This window comes from Balaenoptera ricei, chromosome 7 (genome assembly GCF_028023285.1).
Source record: "Balaenoptera ricei isolate mBalRic1 chromosome 7, mBalRic1.hap2, whole genome shotgun sequence".
Lineage (NCBI taxonomy): Eukaryota > Metazoa > Chordata > Mammalia > Artiodactyla > Balaenopteridae > Balaenoptera > Balaenoptera ricei.
The window spans coordinates 101,163,093-101,182,304 of record NC_082645.1 but is presented as its reverse complement, the minus strand read 5'-3'; the positions used below and the strand labels follow the sequence as shown (position 1 = coordinate 101,182,304).

Sequence of the window (19,212 nt, the reverse complement as noted above, 5' to 3'; positions counted from 1 at the left end):
GAAATGCAGCCCCTTCTCCAAAGGGAAGTTAGAGCACTTCCAGAGGGACGAAGAGAAACGTAAAGGGGGAACAGTCCCACCGCAAGTTCCCCCACATGGGGCAGCAACAGCGCTCAGCTCTCTCTGACCTGGCTCTGAAGTCTACAACCCACCCATGCCAAGTGCAGGAGAAAACGAAAGTCCCCACCTTCATTCTTTGAAGACTTTAGCTTTCTTTCGTTTTACTTAGGAAAGAAGGGTCCTTAGGGTCCCCATAGATCACATGAGGTTCCAAAAGGGATTACAGTGTTCCTGGTAGGGATCAGCAAGTCCTGTGGTGACGTCAGCTCCGATTCCTGGGCTGTGCCCGCTGGCACCAGTGTCCCTCATAACGGTGGGTCCCTCTGGTCTGTCACCCATTCCCTCCAGGGATGTGGCCCTGCCCAATGGAAATACCCCTTTCAAAGAACCTGGAGGGGAAGGATGACTCCACTCTGCCTACCTTCCCTCTGACAACCCCGCACCAGGACACTTCAGGCCTCCAGGCAAGGTTTTCAGACCTAGCTTTCCTCCACAGTGCCAGTCTCTGTAACGCACTGCTGCCTACAGTGCTGCTATGAATGTCCCTTCGAGCAAGTACCCACAACACACACACACACACACACACAGCTTCCCTGGGCTAACAGCGTAACTGAAGGAAAGTGGCCACTTCTTCACCCTATGACCAAAGACAGTCACTCCACCAGCAACACAAACACTACATTAAATCCCCTTCCCCAGATTTTTAGGGGAAATTCAGTGTTTCTTTTCTTTCTTTTTATTTCCAGTCACCACCCGTCACTGGCCACCCTACACTAACGCCCACCCCAACACACACATGCGAGAGAGAGACAGAGAGAGAGCGCGTGCACACACACACACACACACACACACACACGCACACCCCTTACTTGGTCACTCAAAAACCAGCAGACAGCCATTTCCCAAAGCTAAGGAAGAATTTCTTGGGCACTGTATATATCCAGTTGGCTAATAAGAAAATACTTCTCCCTCCAGCCTGGGCCTCGGCTAGTTAAGGGGTGGGAGGGACCGGGGGACGAGTTACTCCGTATTGTATCCACTGTGCTGCGAAGAGCTCCCCTTCACTCGCCCCCCGCCTCCTCCCCGCTCTGGGCAGCCCGAGCCCCGTCCCCCGCGGCCCTTTCTCCCACTCCGGGAGAGGAGGGCGCTGTTCGGGCGGCGAAGGGGAGCCCCCGTGTGTCTAGAAGGCCTCTCCCCACCCCCACCCCGTGTGAGTTTGTACTCCTTGGCATCCTTGCCTGGGTTGGGTGTTGGGGAGCTCAAATTGCAGCTACAAACTGGCTGGCAGCCAGGGGCCGTCTATTTAAAAGCGCCTGCTCGACCGGAGCCCGTAGTCTCTTTGGAAACTTCTGCCGGGGGAAAAAGAGCTAGGAAAGAGCTGCAAAGCGGTGTGGGTTTTTTCCTCTTTTTTTTTTCTTTTCTTTTTTTCCCTCCTTTTCATTACCCCCTCCTCCGTTTGCACCCTGCTTCGGGCTTCCCGCAGAACCTGCGAATTTCGAAGAGGTGCTGGCAGAGTGGGAGAAAAGAGGTGTTAGGGGCTTGGATTTGGTCTTTTTTTTTTTTTTTTCTCGATTTCCACATTTTCTCCCCACCCTCGCGGCTGCAGCCGCCGCCTCTTACCTGTTCCGGGGCAGCCGCGCGCCGCTGGCAGCTGAGGGTTAGAAAGGAGCCGGGTGCACTTTGAGATTTTAAACAAAAAATTTTTAAGACGAATCTATTTTTCTCCCCCCGCACCCCCTCCTCCACAGCCTCCGAGCTCATTATTCCGGTGGTGGTTTTGGGGTGAACAATTTTTGGCCCCCGCCCCGCAATTCTGACCAGGTCAGGCTTGGGGAGGGGTTGTTTCTCCGGCCTCCGATCCCTCTGCGTGCACCTGGCGCTGCTCTTTTTCCCCTACCTGTTGCAAGTCCGTAATCTTTGCAGCTGAGACTTGCTTGCAGGCGCCCCAGCCCTCCATCGCTCCCTACATTTTGCAATTGTCTGAGGGAGGCCACCTGCTCTACCTGACAGAAATTTTAAAAAGAAAAAACAATTCTCCGCGCGCCCTCTTGGCCCCCTTCTCCCTTCATTCTCGCGCTCCTGCCCCGCCCCAGGTAAAGGGGAGACTCGGAGAAGATGGTGCTCACCGCGGTCCTCCTGCTTCTGGCCGCCTGTGCGGGACCGGCCCAGGGCCTGGGCTCCTTCGTGCACTGTGAGCCCTGCGACGAGAAAGCCCTCTCCATGTGCCCCCCCAGCCCCCTGGGCTGTGAGCTGGTCAAGGAGCCGGGCTGCGGCTGCTGCATGACCTGCGCCCTGGCCGAGGGGCAGTCGTGCGGCGTCTATACTGAGCGCTGCGCCCAGGGGCTGCGCTGCCTCCCCCGGCAGGACGAGGAGAAGCCGCTGCACGCCCTGCTGCACGGCCGCGGGGTTTGCCTCAACGAAAAGAGCTACCGCGAGCAAGCCAAGATCGGTGAGCGCGCTCAGTGCGCCGGGCACCTACGCGGCGCACGGGCGGGGGACGCGGGGGACACTGCGCAGGCTGGCCCGGCGCGCTCTGCCCAGCAAGTGGCTTAGAGCCTGGGTGCAGCCCGGGAGGAGGGCGGGGAGGGTCCTTGCCCCTCGGAATTGGAACCGTGGCCCATCCTGCTACCCGGAGTTACGGTCTAGCCGAGGCTCTCCCTGTTTTCGCTCCTTCTCCTCGCTCCTGCCCACACCTCCTCCACCCCACCCCTCCCCCCTCGACTAAACACTGACTCTAAGATCCTCCTATTCAGTCTCTAGGTCCAAATCCCCAGGTACTCAATCTCCAGTCCGAAAATGTACACCTTACATTATTAACTCCCTCTCCACCACCCGCATCTACCCAATATGTTGTGGGGTGGGTTTGTTGTTGTTGTTGTTGTTTTCCTGAACTTGAAAAAAAATAATGTCTTTTGTTAAAATATTGCTTTAACTGGGGACCTGGAAAGAGAGAGGCGTCACCGGTCTTCTGTGGTAATTCCACCTTTGTCCTTCCCAGCCCCCTACCCCACCCCCCAGTCCCTCCTTGACGTTTCTATTCTCCTACCCCACCAGACACACACGCACACTCACATGCACACATAACACACGCACGCACCCTTGGTAGCTAATGCCTTTTGGGTGGGGACTTCGATGCCCCTCCCACGTGCACACCCATTGCTCTTGACTTGATCGGATTGACTGTGGTCAATTATACAACATACTGAAATGCAAAATACCGTTTTTCCTCCCTGGAAGGGAAAGATTACTTTAGCCAAGCTCAGAGGCGGCGGGAAGGTGGGGAGGCGGTAAGTGGGGGAGGGCGGGAGTGATGGAAAGGGATAAGAAGGAAGGGTTTGGTGTTCCAGGGCTGGTGTTTGTCCCCGAATCTAACTCCTTTTCCCGTGCCCCAATTCAGATTTTACCTAGGAAGAAAGGTGGATACAGGGTTGGGAAGCCAGAAGAGACATGAAATTCAGACATCCCAGCTTCCCCGCCAGGGCTAATCGCCCACTCTCCCGCGCTGCCCCTCAAGCTCTCAAACCAGATCACAAGTGGGCGTGGTGTAAATGGAAGAGGGGCCCTGGAAACGCAGAATGCAAAATCAAGGGGGCGGAGACGGAAAAGCCACGCTCCCGGAGCCTCCCCTCCGCCTCCAAGTAGCCCCGCCTCCAGGTTGCCCCGCCCCCAAAGTCTCAGTGCCAGGAGTCTAGGGTTTAAAAGGTTGACAGAGCTACTTGTTCAATCAGAACAGTTCTGCGCCCCTTAGACTGGGTTTCCTTTTGGAAAGTTAATTGACCTTACATTTTTAGCAAGAGTGTAATGAACTCTACACAAAAGTCTGGGTTCTGAGACGTCGTTATCGGTCTTCTCCCAAAGGGGTTCAGACTTGGCTAAATAATGTTTATTCTGTGTGGTATTTTATTACTAGGACAATGCTCTTCTTCCCTCCTATCCCCTTCCATTACGAGCACCCCAACATGAGTTTTCTTAACTGCAAACTACAGACACTGTCATGTAGGAAAGGAGTGCGGTGGCGCTTGAGAAGAGGCAGGAGACCTTTCCTGGGTTCGACCCGGATGCCCACAAACCCTGCAGGTTTTGCCTGTCGCCGGAGGCCGTCCCTCCCTCCAGCTTTGCAAGAGGTAGTCTTTCTCCAGATTGCAGCCTGCAAAAAGCGAGAGAGAGCAACGTGCAGGCCCCGGAGGCCCCAGAGGCCGGTTTGTGAAGTTATTTTTATTAAGAGCCACTTTTCAAAGGCGGTCCCCCTCGCCTTCATCTTGTGGGATGTGGATTTGGAAAAGCTTAGCACGGGGTTGGGGGGGGGGCCGGGGGCGGGGGGGAGTATGAATCGATTTCCTGGCTTGGAAGCGAGCGCTCTGGGTAACAATCCGGTCACATCGAAAGCATGCAAGGTATCGCTCAGCCGCATTCTGGCCCCATTTTTATTTGCCCAACCGTGTGGTTGGTGTGATGTGGTTGGTGTGGAGGGTGCCCGCGCGCGCAGTTGCTGGGAGAGCAAATGGGCGCATCCAACTTTCCAGTTCAACCCAACACACACACACACACACACACACACACACACACACACACGCTTTTGTCCCAAGCAAGATGCCTTTTAGACTTTTCAGCAGCCCCTTCCTCAGCCCCCACCTTCAAGGTGCCTCTGGACCAACACGGAGCAGCCTTCCTCCCCCTCCCCCATCCCCTTCCCAATCCCTCTGGAGGACCCCACCCGCCTAAAGCAGGTGCCTAACCCACTGTACTCGCTGGATGGCTGCCCTTGACCGGTGGCCGGAGTTGACGCCTTCCTCCTGGACAGATGGGATGGGGGTGGGCTCTCCTGGCTAGAGCTTTTCATCTCAAAAACCACTGGGTGGGTCCCCCAAAAGTTGGAGATGGTGCAGCGACGGTACTTAAAGAGAGCTCAGCGAACAGAGAGAGGGAGGAGAGTGTCAGCTCCTTTAGCCAAAATTACTGCCCCCGCGACACTCCACCACCACTCCTCCCTACCGATACCAGCAGTGCGCACTTGGATTTGCCCCAGATTTAGATACAGACATAGATGATAATATACATATTCACATATATCAAAAAATATACATATAGAGAGAGATATAGATTTAGGGTCTTTTTCCAACCAAAACAACAAAAAAAAGTGCATTTCTAGAATCAGAAATGGGGAGCTGAGGAGAGCGAGATGGCAGGCAGCCAAAGCTTCTGGGAGGAAGAGCGGAGGGCGGGAGGGGACTGGTGTTTTGCTGGGCGCGTTGCTGAGCAACGGGAGAGGGAGTCCGCCCGCGAGCTTGGTGCTGGGAGCGCTCCGGGCCCTGCATTTTATTCTGGCCAGTTCAGAGGCAAAGACAGATATAGAAACAGAGGGCAATGTGTGTGAGGGCTAGAGGGAGGCGGGAGACAGGAGTTATTTATTGGACCAAGCTCAATAAATTTGGGTGAGCTGGGTCGAGTCAAGGAAGGATCGAGCTTTGCTCTGGGCATTGTTTGGAGAAGGAGCCTTGTGGCTTTACTGGCGCACATACTTGCCCGGGTCTGGAAGATCTCTCTTGTGCCTGTGAGACATTAAGTTTGGGATACAGGGAGAAGTGGGTTCTGGGTTTCAGTTCTGTCACTTAGAAATAAGAGAGGAAGAAAAGAAAATATGCTTCCGGGAAAGAAAGAAAAATTACCTAAATAAAAATGAATTCAGCCTTTGCTTCTTTGAGGGGTTTGGCCCTCCATCACCCTGGCTTCCATTCCCAGCCTGGTCCAAATGCCATGTTGAAATCAAGTTCCAGGGTTAGGTTTATTGGCCAAATTTTTGTCTGGGTTGAACAACATCATGGAAAACTGAAGGAGACAGATTCCTTTCCCACCCGTACCCCCTCCCTTTGAAACAAGTCTTTGAGAGGCTGGCTGTGCCCTGAGCCAACCAAAATGGGAGCTGGGAAGACAAGAGAGGGTGCTTTTAACTTGACTTTTCTTGCCTTCCCCCTCCCCTCCCTTCCCCCTCTTTCTGCTTTGTCAGCTCAGACTGGAAGAGCAAGCACAGTTGGCCACAGTGAGAGCTCATTTTCTTTCCACTTCTCCCCCTACCCTCCCCACCTCCACCCTGACCCCTTTCTTATCCCTCCCTCCCATCCCACCCCCTTCTCCATCCCCCAACTCCAAGGCCTTCCCCTGAGGGCTTGAGTTTTAACTTGGAGCAGCTGTGCGTTGGTCCTGGGGCTGGGATTGGATTTGAGCAGGCAGGTGGGCTTGCAGCTGCAGAGGGAGGGCCAGGCTGACCTAGGAGCCAGAGGTCACCATGAGGGTTACAGCAAAGGGCATGGGAGCAGGAATCCCAGCAGAAACCCTGGTCCCCTTAATGGGGAGTGGGGGGGGGGGGGCGGTGAGGGGGAAGGTGCTAACAGGAAAAGAAGGTGATTTTTGTTATCTAAAGTTTTTACTTTGTACCTGAGCAGTGTCTTTGAAACTGAGTTATTTAATGTATGAAAAATAAAATTTTGGAGAAGGGACCACCACACTCCAGGTCTATTGCCTCCAGAAATTAGAAGAACACCGTAAACAGACCAGGTACCAAAGAGGTCCCACTGGAAGCAGAAGTGAAGAGGGCGGAGGCTGTTTGGTGGGGTTTTGGTTGAGATTTTGTTTTGCATTTTTACTATGGCAGGTCCAAAAGTTGCAATCCCCAGAGACCATCCTTCAAATGTAATCTGGACATATGTTTTCCAAAACAATAAGATTGATTACATATCTGCAGGAAGAAATAAGCAAATAAACAAAAAAAAGCCAGTTCTAAGCTTCTGGTCCCCTCTCCCCATATCCACAGAATCCCCCGTTCTTGTTTCAAGCTCCAATTCTTGCCATAATTTCTGTTATGATGTCTTTTTTTTTTCCCCCTTCTTAAATATAAATCTAGAGAAGTGACTGGAAATCTCTATGAGAGGCAAAGTGGCCTTTCCTGCCTGGCCACTCAGCTTAGCTAGGTCCGAGAAGCTCTCCAGGAATTGTCTGGGTGTTGGCCAAAGAATGCTACAGCTGGAAGGAACCTGCAGTGATCATGGCATCATGGCAGTCAAGGCCCTCATTTTACAGATGAGGACGCTGAGGCCCAAAGTGCAAGTCACTAGCCCAGAATTAGGTGCAGCGTTAGAGGCAGAGCCAGGGCTAGAACTCAGCCTTAGAATTCTGTTGAGCCTAGGCCTCTGTTCCGCTCTCCCTGGCTTTCTTCCTTAAGTCACTAGGGCTCTGGCCTGAGTCTGGTCTAACCTGCAATGAGGTCTTTGGCAAATATCACCCGAGGCTGTCATCCCATAGCTCGGGGGTGGGGGTGGGGGGGTGGAGGGGGCGGGGGGAGCTGGGGGCGGGGCGGGTTGTGAAGATGAAATAAGAGCTCAGAACTGGGAGTGCTCCATTTGAAGGGAAGAAGTGAAGTGGCCCCAAAGTGGAGAAGGCAGTACCCCTTTATTTTCAATCCCTCCCCGTTCCGTCCCTTTTTCTGCACGGTCTTGCAAGCAAGGCTGGCTTAAGCCAGCGGTTTGGGATGGGGGCAAGGAGGGTAGTGTGTTCAGCCCAGACTTCAGGTCCATGTGCCAAACCTCATTTCCTGAATGACAGGGAGCTGTCCTCATGCGGGCAGGCAAGCAGGCAGGCCCTCGCTGCCCCTTGGCTAGGCAGCGGTCCACAGTCTCTAAGGAGCCCACGGCACGGAAGTGGCCAGCTTCCCATGGCAACCGGCCTCCACCAGCACGGGCTTGCATGGAGCGGGGCAGTAAGATGATGAGATCTGAGCTCGGGTGGGGTGGGATGAGGGTGAGGGAGTGATGGGGGATTTGCGCATGAGAAGAAAAGAGAGAAAACCATATGCCACAAAAGTTGATACGGAAGAGAGAGAGAAGGTCACCGGGTTTTTGAACATAGTCAGGTATGTGGGAGCTCTTTCAGAAAGAGGAGAGGAAGCCCTCCAGATTACAGCTGGGGGCCTCACGTTGACTTGAGGAATTGCTGACAGCCATCCTCATACATCCTGGATGCTGGGGCAGCTCCTCCTTTGGGGGTTTCTTAAGAAGGAGGCAGATAAGATAAGGCTGTCTTCCCAATAGATTAGACCAGCTGTCCCCAACCTTTCTGGCACCAGGGACCGGTTTTGTGGAAGACAATTTTTCTACAGATCGGAAGCAGGGGTGAGGGGGAATGGTCCAGGCGGTAATGTCAGTGATGGGGAGAAGCACATGAAGCTTTGCTTGCTCACTGCTCACCTCCTGCTGTGCGATCCGGTTCCTAACAGGCCACGGACCAATATCGGTCTGCGGCCTGGGGACTGGGGACCCCTGGCTTAGACCACCAGGTGAGTCCTGGGGGGGTGTTTTAAAATAAATAGGTTATCTTATTTTTGATCCCTCCCCTAAACCATCAGAGATCAGCCCTTCTCTTACCAAATCCTGAAGCAAAACCCAGATTGAATTTGCACTCAGAACCTAGCCTCATATGACCTCTGCTGGTTTGCAGAGATGTTTTACACGGGCCCCTATTATCCCGAACTGTGTAGATTGTACCATTACAGCTGTCCTGGGCATGCTGCTCCCCCGTCTCCCTGTCACCTCAGTGAAGATGGCTCTCATTCCAGACCCTTTAGAACAGCACTGTCCAATTGAAATATAATACAAGCCACATACATATGTAATTTCAAACTTTCTAAGAGTCATTTTTTTAAAAAAAAGGTAAAAAGAAACAGGTGAAATTAATTTTAACTGTATGTTTTAACTCAACATACCCAAAATATTATAATTTCCACATATACTCAAAATAAGCAATTATAATGAGATATTTTATGTTCTTTCATATTAAGTCTTTGAAATCTGAAGTGTATTTTACATTTACAGCACATCTCAATTCAAACACCAAATTTTCATTGGAAATACTTGATCTGTATTTTTAGTTTTCATAAGATTTACAGTTGAAAAAGTAGATTCATATACCTGAGTTGCCCTAAATATACTCAAAAGTTTTCCAATAACCAAGGATATTTTTAAATTTAAATTAATTTAAATGAAACAAATCTTAAAATTCAGTCCCACTAGCCACATTTCAAGTGCCAAAAGCCACATATAGCTAGTGGCCACCGAACTGGACAGGGCAGAGGCCACCAGCAAGCCCCTCCCACACCTGAGAAGGGAACTACTGTCTCTGCTCTCCTCCTGCCCCGAAAAAGTCAAAAAGGAAAAGAGTCTGAGCTTTAATTGCCAAACAGGACAGACTCCCTTGTTTGACCCCTAGCAAGTCTCTCTTCTTAGGGGGACCAGGGTCGGGAGGGGAAAAAAAAAAAAAGTGTTCAAACCATCTGCTCCCTGCCGCCCCCTTCTGGTCAGACAGGACTTTTCAGGGAATTTGGCTACTTAATTGTGCTGTTCTGAATGGGCCGTGATGAGTCACCGGTGGGAGTGTGGCCAGGTCAGAGAAATGGTCCCTCACTTCCTCCCTCTCCTCATCTCCCCTTCCCCCATTCAAAGACTGCTCCCCACCTCACCCCTCCATTACCTTCTGGTTTGGGGTGTATATAGGGACGAGAGAGAGACGTTTCTACTGAGCATGCTCTACCTTCCCCAAGTCTAGAGAGATACTGGATGGCTGGAGATACTCATCTTGGGAGTTGTACATAAGTGTGTATCTCTTATGTGTAAATTTATCACCAGCTGCCGCCCAGGGATCAAGAAATGTGTGCCAGAGTCATGACCCTGAATCCTAGTGTGTCCCCAGGGGGGAAAAAATGAGGAGGATCCTTCCTTTACCGTGGAGGATGTGTGAGTGGGACCCCAGCCTTTCATTCTGGGGAAGTGCCGCCAACTTGACACCTGCCATATCTACACTGTGGAAAGGTGGTAGGTCACCTTTTCTCTCTCCATCTTTAGGGGAAAAGACCTAGTGCCTTAATGCAGCATGAAGGAATGGGATTAGACAAAGGACAAACTCCCAGGCTGAGTTCTCTAAGTGGGAACCGGTTCTCAGAAGTGCTTGGGCAAAGCCCCTCTCACCTGAGGTTGGCAGTCAGACTCCCCAGAGAAGAAGGTAGATCCATCACTTCCCAGCAGACCTTTCTTCAGTCCAAGGCGCCTGAGATCTTGTGATCTACAGGTAGACACCTGTCAGCCACATATCACAGCAACCAGAGTTTTAGTTGATGATGGGAACAAGGGAGATGGGAGGCAACAGAGACCTACAAAGGCAGAGACCTACGCTGAGAGTTCATTAGCACATAGCAGCTCATAGAATCCTCACAACCCTATGGAGAAGGGGCTGTTGTCATCCTCGCCATAACTCAGATGAGAAAACTAAGGCAAGGAGAGGAGAGGAAGCAACTAAGAGAGGTCAAAGTACACCTGCACCAGGATTTATTGAACCACGGTTAGCAGCCCCATCTTCCTCCCAAGAAGGGTGACTGAAGGTCAAGGGCTGGTAGTCCGGCTCCTGACTCGGTTTCTTTGCTTTGCTCTACAATGTCTTTATTTCTCTGCTCAGGATAGAGATGTTACATACCCACGTTGGTTTTCCTGGCCTGAAATGGCGGGGGGCTGTAAAGGAGTTCAGGGGGCTAAGCCTGTTGCTCTCACTGGCCAGTCACTAACTCTCTGAACCTGCTCCCCACCTCTGCCATGTACCCCAGGTCAGCAAGACTCCCCTCCAGTGTCCTTTTGCAACTCCTCCCTTCTTGCAACTGGTTCCTTAGGATGACAGTCGTTTGGGTTTCTTTTCGTCTTGGGAAGTCAGTGCTCCTTCCCTTCTCAGCCCATAACTCAGGTGAAGAAGAGCCCAGAACATGCATGTCTGTTACTAACCACAGAGGAAAAGAAAACAGAGTCTTCCAAGAGAGAGAGACTGAGGCAAGGCAGGCACTGGTCAGGGATGTTACGGGTAGGAGCGGGAACGGTGCAGCTCCCCTGGCAGGCTCTGCGGCCCTCCCTACTGCCCCGTCCCCTTTTTCTTTATGCAAAGGCACCCACAGTGTAATTGAGTCTCTTGGCATCTGCAGCTGGGAAATGGTCAAACTTCAGGAAACTGAGACATGTCTCACATTTTTTTAAACAGTGAGCAGCTGATCTAGCATTTTCGCAGAAGTCTTATGTGTAGCAAAGAGCAGGAGGCTGCAGGTTGGCTGGGAAACAAGGCCAAGTGGGGAGGAGGCACGGAGAATCCAGCCATACCCAGGCGTGGATCACTGCCCTCGGACGGGCTGCCCAGGGGAATTTTCTGCAGTGATGGAAGTGTCGTCAATCTGCGCTGTCCAACACAGTAGCCACTGGCCACATGTGGCTATTGAGCACCAGAAATGTGGTTGGAGCAACTGAGAAGCTGAGTTTGTAATTTGATTTAATATTTATTCATTTCAACTGTATTGGACAGCACAGTCTTAGATCAAAGAAGCCCAGTAAATCCAGGGGACCCTACTTCTTCCCGCTCCTGTGAGGCTCACCTCCCTGCCGCCTTGTTCCCTCTGCAGCAGTTCCTGTGTTTAAAGGCAGGTGCATGGGTGACATGACCCCTCAGGGTATCCACTGAGCTCTAACATGCCGCAGCTGGCATTACAGAACTGCTCCTAGACCCCCTGCGCTCTGTCTCGTGAGCAGATTCACGCGTCTCTCCATTTAAAGATTATTTATTGAAGACCATATGCTGGAGAGACCAAGATAAATGACAAAGTTCTCCCCTTAAGAAGTTTACTGTTTGAATTCCACAGAGGGAGCTAGAATGAGAGGCAGTGGAAACCCAGCTCCACTTTTCATTCCTTGTAGAGGGATTCTGGGTGAACCCCTCTTGTCTTCTGGCTAGGAAAAGAGACTGGTCCCAGGTCCAAGTGGCCTGGCAAAGCCCCACATCCTTCCCGAGCTGCGAATTCTAACTACACCTCAGCTTCTTCAATTTCTGTAGGCAAAGTCACAATATCTGGCCCACCCATTTTCTCTAAGTTTGATTATGAGGTCAAGATAGTGTGGGAAACAACCACCAGGCTGGGCCCGGGCTGTTAATGGTGCCAAGGTAGGACTAAGAGCCCTAGGGTGGAAGGTTCGATTGCAGGAAGCAGAAGGTCCCCAGCTGGACCTGCCTCATCGCTGGGCTCGGGGAGCAGGTGGGATGAGAAGGCTTCTTAAGAGCAAGTGCCTGGTCCTGCCGCTAAAGCATCCTGCCCCTGCAGGAGAACTACAGTGAGAGGGCGGGTTGGAGACAGTGGTGGGGCTTGGGGAGGGAGCATGCATTGGCACTTGTGCCGTGAGGAGCAGTGCCCACCCTGGGACGCCTCTGGGTCCACACTGGCTGGGCCTGCACCCAGACACACTCAAGGTTCACTGGGGGAATTCCCTGGTGGTCCAGTGGTTAAGACTCGGCACTTTCACTGCTGGGGCCCTGGTTCAATCCCTGGTTGGGGAACTAAGATCCCACAAGCTTCATGGCGTGGCCGAAAAAAAAAAAAAAGGTTCACTGGGACATGAGGATGGCACAGTCCTCAAGCAGGTTTTCGTGTTGCCCTGGGGAGTGCCTCAGCGGATGTTGCTGCATCCGTGTGAATGCGCAGCGCCTTATGAATGAAGGAGAAACTGAGTTGCCCACCCTAACACGGCAGGGCCTGGGACCATCAGAGATCCCCGGTGGCAGGACTGAGGGCAGAACAGAGCAGGGAATCAGATAGTTATCCAAAGATAAATATCGGGACAATATGAGAACCTTTGCTTCCTTAGTCGTTGGATAGATGATGGAGTTAAAGGGCCCTGCCTCAACAGCTTCCCAGAGGAGGGAACAGTAGTGAACATTCCATTGCCCACTCTCTGCAGAATCCTTTCAAAATAACATCTAGAGATAGGAAGGGAGGTCCTAGATCTGTTTCCCTTCTTTCCCTGACCGTGTTTCAGGTGCAAATTAAAGAAACAGCAGGGGGTTACACACTGATAGCATTGCCCCCGCCCCACACCTGCCTTCTCCACCCTGGCCCCCCGTGGATCCTTCCCAGTCCGTGCATGTCCATCTCCCTGACTCTTTCCGTGCATGCTGCAGACACACAAAGAGGGGAGGATTGGGGTGGTTGTCAGAGAAGTAGGAGAGGGAGGCACACAAATTCCAGATTTTAAAATTGTTTACAGTCCCTACAAGGAAGCGCCACGGACGTGTTCTGCGGCCATCGGTCTCCTCCGCCACCTACCGGCCGTATGGAGGTATTGATATGCTGGTCGACTGGGTTCCAGAACCTACTGCATTGCTAAGTTCCCTAGATTGCTATTCACGTGCAGGGCAACTTCACCAGGAAGTCCTCCCTTATATCCCACCTAAATCCCTTCCGCAAACTTGCTCCATTTTCTTTGGATGAAACAGCTCAGGAGCTGCCAGTCTACTTGTGCCTGCTTGGTTTATCTAAAACTTAAAACCTTCCAAAATTGCAAGCCTATTTATGACTCAGCTACAAAGCAGCTGAGTAGGGCTAGTTGGCTCTGGCATCCCAGCTCCAGTCTTACTTTCCAGCCCTTTAATCTTCATGGCTCTGCCCTGGCTCCGCTCCAAGTTTCCGCTGTCTCTCTGGAGCCTACAGGTGACCACAAGACCCTGATTAGTATCTTTGATACTCGACTCTCCCGCTGCCTAAGTAATAGGTCCCATGGGGTTAAGTGGCACCGAAACCCGGGAGGCACATCAAAACTTAAGTCTGCCCTTCAGAAACAGCCAAAGAGACTGCAAACTGGGGAGGGTATGCCCTCAGGAACCCGGCCTTGGTGAGGCCAGGGGAAGGACAGAGGGTTTGCAAAAGTCCTTTGAGTTCCTTAAAGAAGGCACAGGAATCTACATGTCATTCCCCAGTATCATCCTTGCTTAGTCTCAAAGCTAACATTTTTGGACAAAAGACCAAGAGAGGTCAAAGTAAATTGTCCCAAAGTTTCTTGAACCATTGTTAACTGCCCTATCCTCCTCCCAGGAAGGGTGACTCAAGGTTAAGGGCAGCCACAGCACTTCTCAAAGATCCTAAAATATGAAGAGTCTTGAGAAGGGCTGCTGATGTTGGGGGAGGGTGGGCATTAGCCAATGTACTTCCACGACCACCAAAGCCAGAGAGAGAAGCTCCGTGAGAGAAGGTGAAACGGCATCTGGAGGATCACACCCTCTGACCAAAGGGACAGGGGGCCCCCAAAACAGGTGACCAGAAGAAGATGGGTGGCACTCCCACCCCAGATATCTTTAAGAGCCAGAAAGAGCACCACTGGGATGGGTGCATGTACTTGTGGACACAGGGATGGTCTATTGGAGGGATTCGGGGAGCTGGACCAGCCAGCCACTGGGAATAAGCAGCTCCGGGGACCTCTCCCGGTGAAGAGCCCAGATCCGCAGGTGCCCCTGAGGACAGTCTGCTGGCCCTCTGGGCCAGGCCAGAGCAGCCCCCAAAGGAGATGCTCATCCTTCCTCCATACATCCCACACCCAGCCCTCTCGCCCTCCTCCCCTCCCTTCATCTGGTTACAGTCTTGATCGGGGAAGGCGTGTGGCCATGCACACCCAGAATGCTCCCAGCCTTTCAGTGGCAACCATCTCTTGCCCTCTCCCCTCCCCCACTGCTCAAGTGGGGATCAGAGTGCTTGGGGATGCCCAGAGAGTCTGAGTGAAGAGTCAAGTCACTCAGTAAGATGTGACGGGGCAATGGTTCGCTTTTCCTCTCCTCACCCCCTCCCTCAAGACCTGGGCCTCAGGTTTGGGCCTGAATTACTAGACAACAGAGCCCTAATCTTTCACTTTGCACAGAGTCCCCCAGATCAGCTTGCTCCGCCCAGCATCCCACCCCCATCCTAGCTAATCCCACAACCAGGAAACGTTGGTTTATGCCAAAAATATCACTGTTAGCTAATCTCCGGAAGGCTCCATTCCACCTGCCAGGTGCATCACCTTGTTGATTTATCATCCCAGTGGGTTTTGATAGAGTCAGAGCACAGGGCAGGACATGGTGGGAAGAGGGAGTGAAAGGCCAGAAGGGCACAGGGACCCTGGGACTGAATTTTGTTCAGGGAGAGCCTGCCCACCGCTTTGTCATTTGCTTTCTCACACCTTCTTCTCCAGAAACTACTTCCCTTCCTCTCCTGTGGATAAATACCCAAATCAGCTCACCACCCAGAACACTGCAAACCTCTGGAGGCTTCTTTAGGGTGGGGAACTTCCCTGCCAGGGCCTTAAAGACTGGATACCTATTTGATTAAATCTGACAAATCCCGAGCCCAGAGACAAACAGGTGCTTGGGTGCTTCCTACCACCTGCCATCCTGACCAGGTTAGGCCAGGCCTCCAAATACCTCTCTTAACACACACCTGGAACTTCCCCCGGGCTGAAATCTCCTGCCCCGGGGACACCAAACAGTGTCTTCTCACAGAACTGCTCCCTCCCTGCACCTCTCCTCGTCCCCACCTCCAGATTCCTCTGCTTCTATTTCCCAACCCATGCCTTGCCATCTCGGCTCCTGGGTAGCCCAGGGTGGACAATAGGATTTTTCTTCAGTCTATTTGAGTTATTCAGGGTCACCTCCAAGCCCTATTTTCTTTTTCTAGAATTTGAAAAGAAAAGAGGGTAGTGAAGACAGGGTTCCCTGCCCACACCCACCCTGCCCTACACCTGCTCTCACCCTGGACATCCTGCCCACGCTCTGCCCACCTGGGCAAAGCAATCGAAGACCTCCTGCCCTGGGTCTGTCTAGGCTGGTGGGATCAGGGATCTGAGAGGAGGGACCCAGAGGAGGGTGCCTGTGACATGAGAATTTCATGGAAATCTGTGAACCAAGAAAAGGCCGGGGAGGGGGGGGGGGGTTGGAATTAACAGATCAACAAATAAATGAACAAAGTTCTAGTTCTTTAAAGGTCATAAGTCAGCTAAATATAGACTGTCACCAAGTCACTGCTATATATAACCGCTCCACCCGCAGCCAGCAGTCTGCCTCTCTTGGCCTGGAGCTGAGTTATGTCCCAGCCTCCCAGGGCGCAGAACCAGCTCTGAGCAGGAAGCAAGGCCCCGGGCTTCCATGTGCCCCCCAGGCGCTGGCACTGATCCCCTCCAGACCCCACATTTCTGGCTCTCCCGCGTCCCCTCCTCCTGTTCCTCCTGGTGGCCCCCACCACCCTGCCAGTCCAGACACCCCAGGACCCTCCTGCCCTTGGTTTCCCGGGTCCAGATATATCTCAACTCCAGCAGTTCCGAAAACACCAAAAGGATGGACTTGGCCTCTTGTCCACGTTCTGGCCATCGCCTATTTCCCCCTGACAGCCTAGATCTTCAGATTGTGTTCTTACATCGCAGCCCCACCTCCGGCCACCACCCCATCTATTTAGCCAGCCCCCCAGCAAGCAAGCCCCTTCCCACAGCCCTCGCCCTCCCCGTCCCCAGAGTATCCTCTCCCTCCTGTGTCAGCTTGACTTTTCTAACACTCTCCTACTCCATGAAGTCGCCCTAGATTTCCCACCACTTACACGAGTGTCGACTCGTGCCCTGGTTCTCATTTCCCTGCTTTCCCCAGTTTGGACGATTCCAGGAGGGCAGAGAGAGCGTCTCCTCACCCCAGTCCTGCGAGCCTTGGGCTCTGCACGGTTGGGCCTCAGCCCTCACAGGCTTATCCTCCGCCCCCTTCTCCCTGCAGAACGAGACTCCCGCGAGCACGAGGAGCCGACCACCTCCGAGATGGCGGAGGAGACCTACTCGCCCAAGATCTTCCGACCCAAGCACACCCGCATCTCCGAGCTGAAGGCCGAGGCCGTGAAGAAGGACCGCAGAAAGAAGCTGACCCAGTCCAAGTTCGTGGGGGGAGCCGAGAACACCGCCCACCCCCGGGTCATCTCTGCACCTGAGATGAGACAGGAATCTGAGCAGGTGAGTCTCAAGGATCCTCTCCCCATCCCCCTCTGCATCCACACCCCGCAGCCTCCGCCACCACCCCACCCCGCGTCTAAATGAGCGTGCGTGGCAGCACTGTGTACGCCCAGGGGGCGCGGCAGGTGAGGCGGAGGGAGAACTCGGGGGGCCGCTATTTGGCACAAAAGGTGGTGACTCTCCGTACAGACCCTTTACCACGCCCCCCATACCCCAGCCACGCTTTCTGCACGTCCTGGGGGTTCCCGCGGGTCCTGCCACGCCTCTCACTCCTCCTGTCCGCACACAGGGTCCCTGCCGCAGGCACATGGAGGCTTCCCTTCAGGAGCTCAAAGCCAGCCCGCGCATGGTGCCCCGCGCCGTGTACCTGCCCAACTGTGACCGCAAAGGATTCTACAAGAGAAAGCAGGTACGCCCCGTGCCAAGCCCCAAGTTCGGGGCACTTGCCAGAAACCTGCACCTCTAAATGCCTGGATTTCTGTCATTAACAACACTTTGTCCCAAACCTCCAAAATCCTTGCACCCATCACAATCGTGATTGTCCCCATTCCCTCCTACACTATAATCTACTGACGTTTTAATGATTCACCTTACGTACATGAATTCATCTAAAAAGGAAACTTTCTATCACTGCGTCACATCACACATTGGATGTGTTATTTTCTGATAGGCACACGTAAATATATACATATATATGACTCTAAAACATGTTTTAACCACATGCCACCTGAAATCATTTAGTGTCCCATTCACAGCCAGGCTACCCTTTGGGCAAGCCTACTGCTGGTTAAGCAGTCATCTGAGCCCGTTAAGGAGTACACATTACCTTAGGGTAGTGATCTCAGACTTCCTGGGACATCAGTATCACACTGAGGTCTTGTTAAAACACTGATTGCTGGTCCCACTCCAGAGTTTCTGATAGTAGGTGTCGGGCAGACTCTGAGAATTTGCATTTCTAACAAATGCCCCCCCAAATGGCTCTGATGAGGGCACCCCTCCTCTAAGTTAGGAGTCAAGAACCAGACAGCGTTGGGTGAGTGCTTGGCTCTCCTGTTTACTAGCTGTGTCCTCTTACCCCAGTTAGTTAATGTCTCTGCCTCCAGTTTCTCATGTAAGAAGGAGAATAATTGTACCTATTATTCTCACATGATTATGAGGAATAATGGACTAATCTTTAGAAAGTACTTAGAACAGTACCTACAATATAGTAAGTGTTAAGCGGTGCCTTGTATGTGATACAGCTATACAAGTGATGCCTCCTATTATTACTATTATTTAACAATTTAATTTATCATCATTTTCATCATCATGATCATTATCAGGTTATATCATTCTCTGGAAAATACCAAGTTGGAGGACCCTGAATGGGTGACATAAAAGAAAGTCGTAGGAGCTAGCCAAGGGCAGACCGCCTAAATCAGCACTTTTCCCCCCCGTCCGCCCATGCAATGTGGACACCAGAGCCCCCAGGGTTGGGTACCGCTCCCTCAACTCTCCAGGGGTGAGGATCTGTCTTGAGGCAGGGAGGATGAAGGGCCAGGCAGGAGCAGAGCCTCAGGGTACAGCCATCCTCACTGCCTGTCACTCTCCCACCCCAGTGCAAGCCTTCCCGTGGCCGCAAACGTGGCATCTGCTGGTGCGTGGACAAGTACGGGATGAAGCTGCCAGGCATGGAGTATGTGGACGGGGACTTTCAGTGCCACACCTTCGACAGCAGCAATGTTGAGTGACGCGTCCCCTCCCCATCTTTCCCTCACCCCATCCCACCCCCCAGCCCCGACTCCAGCCAGCGCCTCCCTCCACCCCAGGACGCCACTCATTTCATCTCATTTAAGGGAAGAAAATACATATATCTATCTATTTGAAGAAACTGAGGACCTCGGAATCTCTGGCAAGGTCTCAACTTTGAAAACGGCAACAACGGAGATGCACAAAGCTAAGGAGACACCCCCCCCCCCCTTTAAAAAAGGTTTTCTTTTTGAGGCAAGTTGAATGAACAGGGAGGGCAAGAGAGGAAGAACAAGAGAAAGAAAAGGGAGGGAAGCAGATGTGTGTGAGAGAGGGGAGGATGTGTAGTCATGAGAAGGAAAAGCAGAGCGTGGGCCGGAAGCAGCCACCTTTATGTCCAGCCCTGGCCCGAGGTGGGGAGCCGTTTGGGCAGGAGCAGGTGCAGCCCCAGGTGTGGCCTTCGATGACACACTTGGAATTTGCCCAGTTTGGATGGGTCACAGGGGGAGAAAGGAAAAGACAACAGGCGTCAGTGCCTCTCCTGGATCAATCTCCCCCTGCAGCCAGCAGCTTG

At 52.6% G+C, this 19,212-nt stretch overlaps 1 protein-coding gene across 1 annotated transcript; it reads left to right on the top strand.

Moving 5' to 3' along the window:
• Positions 1-1,412: 1,412 nt before the first annotated feature.
• IGFBP5 (insulin like growth factor binding protein 5) lies at positions 1,413-18,780 on the top strand. Its single transcript, XM_059928647.1, has 5 exons — positions 1,413-1,448; positions 2,154-2,509; positions 16,681-16,910; positions 17,200-17,319; positions 18,509-18,780. Exons 2-5 carry the CDS (start codon positions 2,176-2,178, stop codon positions 18,638-18,640), a joined length of 816 nt encoding a protein of 271 aa, XP_059784630.1. The 5' UTR covers positions 1,413-1,448; positions 2,154-2,175; the 3' UTR covers positions 18,641-18,780.
• The last annotated feature ends 432 nt before the right edge of the window (positions 18,781-19,212 follow it).